A 671-nucleotide genomic window follows, 5' to 3' on the forward strand; every position below is an offset into this window, starting at 1 on the left:
GTTTTCTGCAGAACAGGAACCGGCTGAAAACCAGTTTTTAAACCGAGTCAGGCCCGTTTTTACATTCTAATGTTATGTTACTTATCCTAACTTTCCTGTATAATAAATATGAATGAATGAATGAATGAATGAATGAATGAACGAACCTGTGCAGAGGCGGGACGCTGTCCACCGTCTTCAGGCTGCTGCGCGTGGACACCACGTTGAAGCTGTCGCTGCAGTCACATGACACGTGGAGGTGGTGTCTCGGGTGTCTGTTCTCCACCATGACGACGAGCCCCGCCCAGCCGTGCGTCAGGTAGTAGCACGTCATGCCCTCTCGACCCTGGGGGAGGGGGGGGGGAGGACTCAGAGCCGTTACCATAGTGAAACCACTTAATTTATTCATTCATTCATTCAAAGCTTTCTTTAACCAGGATTAAAAAAAAAACTCCTTCAGATTAAAAATGTCTTTTATAAGAATGTCCTGGCCAGTGGCGGCAGCACGGTGTCAAATAGAGACAGAGACACTTTCAGTTAAACAGACGGACAGATGGACGGACAGAGAGACAGATGGACGGACAAAAGGACGGACGGACAGACAGAAACAGATGGACAGACGGACGGACAGACAGAGAGACGGACGGACGCACGGACGGACAGACAGACAGAGAGACGGACGGACAACCAGA

At 49.5% G+C, this 671-nt stretch overlaps 1 protein-coding gene across 1 annotated transcript in view; it reads right to left on the reverse strand.

Moving 5' to 3' along the window:
- Positions 1 to 671, reverse strand: part of LOC116702276 (calpain-15-like) — a 14,437-nt gene that overhangs the window by 780 nt on the left and 12,986 nt on the right. The window contains 1 exon segment of the mRNA XM_032536430.1: positions 147 to 325. Coding sequence (XP_032392321.1) covers positions 147 to 325 — 179 coding nt within the window.

The sequence above is a fragment of the Etheostoma spectabile genome, chromosome 15, assembly GCF_008692095.1.
Source record: "Etheostoma spectabile isolate EspeVRDwgs_2016 chromosome 15, UIUC_Espe_1.0, whole genome shotgun sequence".
NCBI lineage: Eukaryota > Metazoa > Chordata > Actinopteri > Perciformes > Percidae > Etheostoma > Etheostoma spectabile.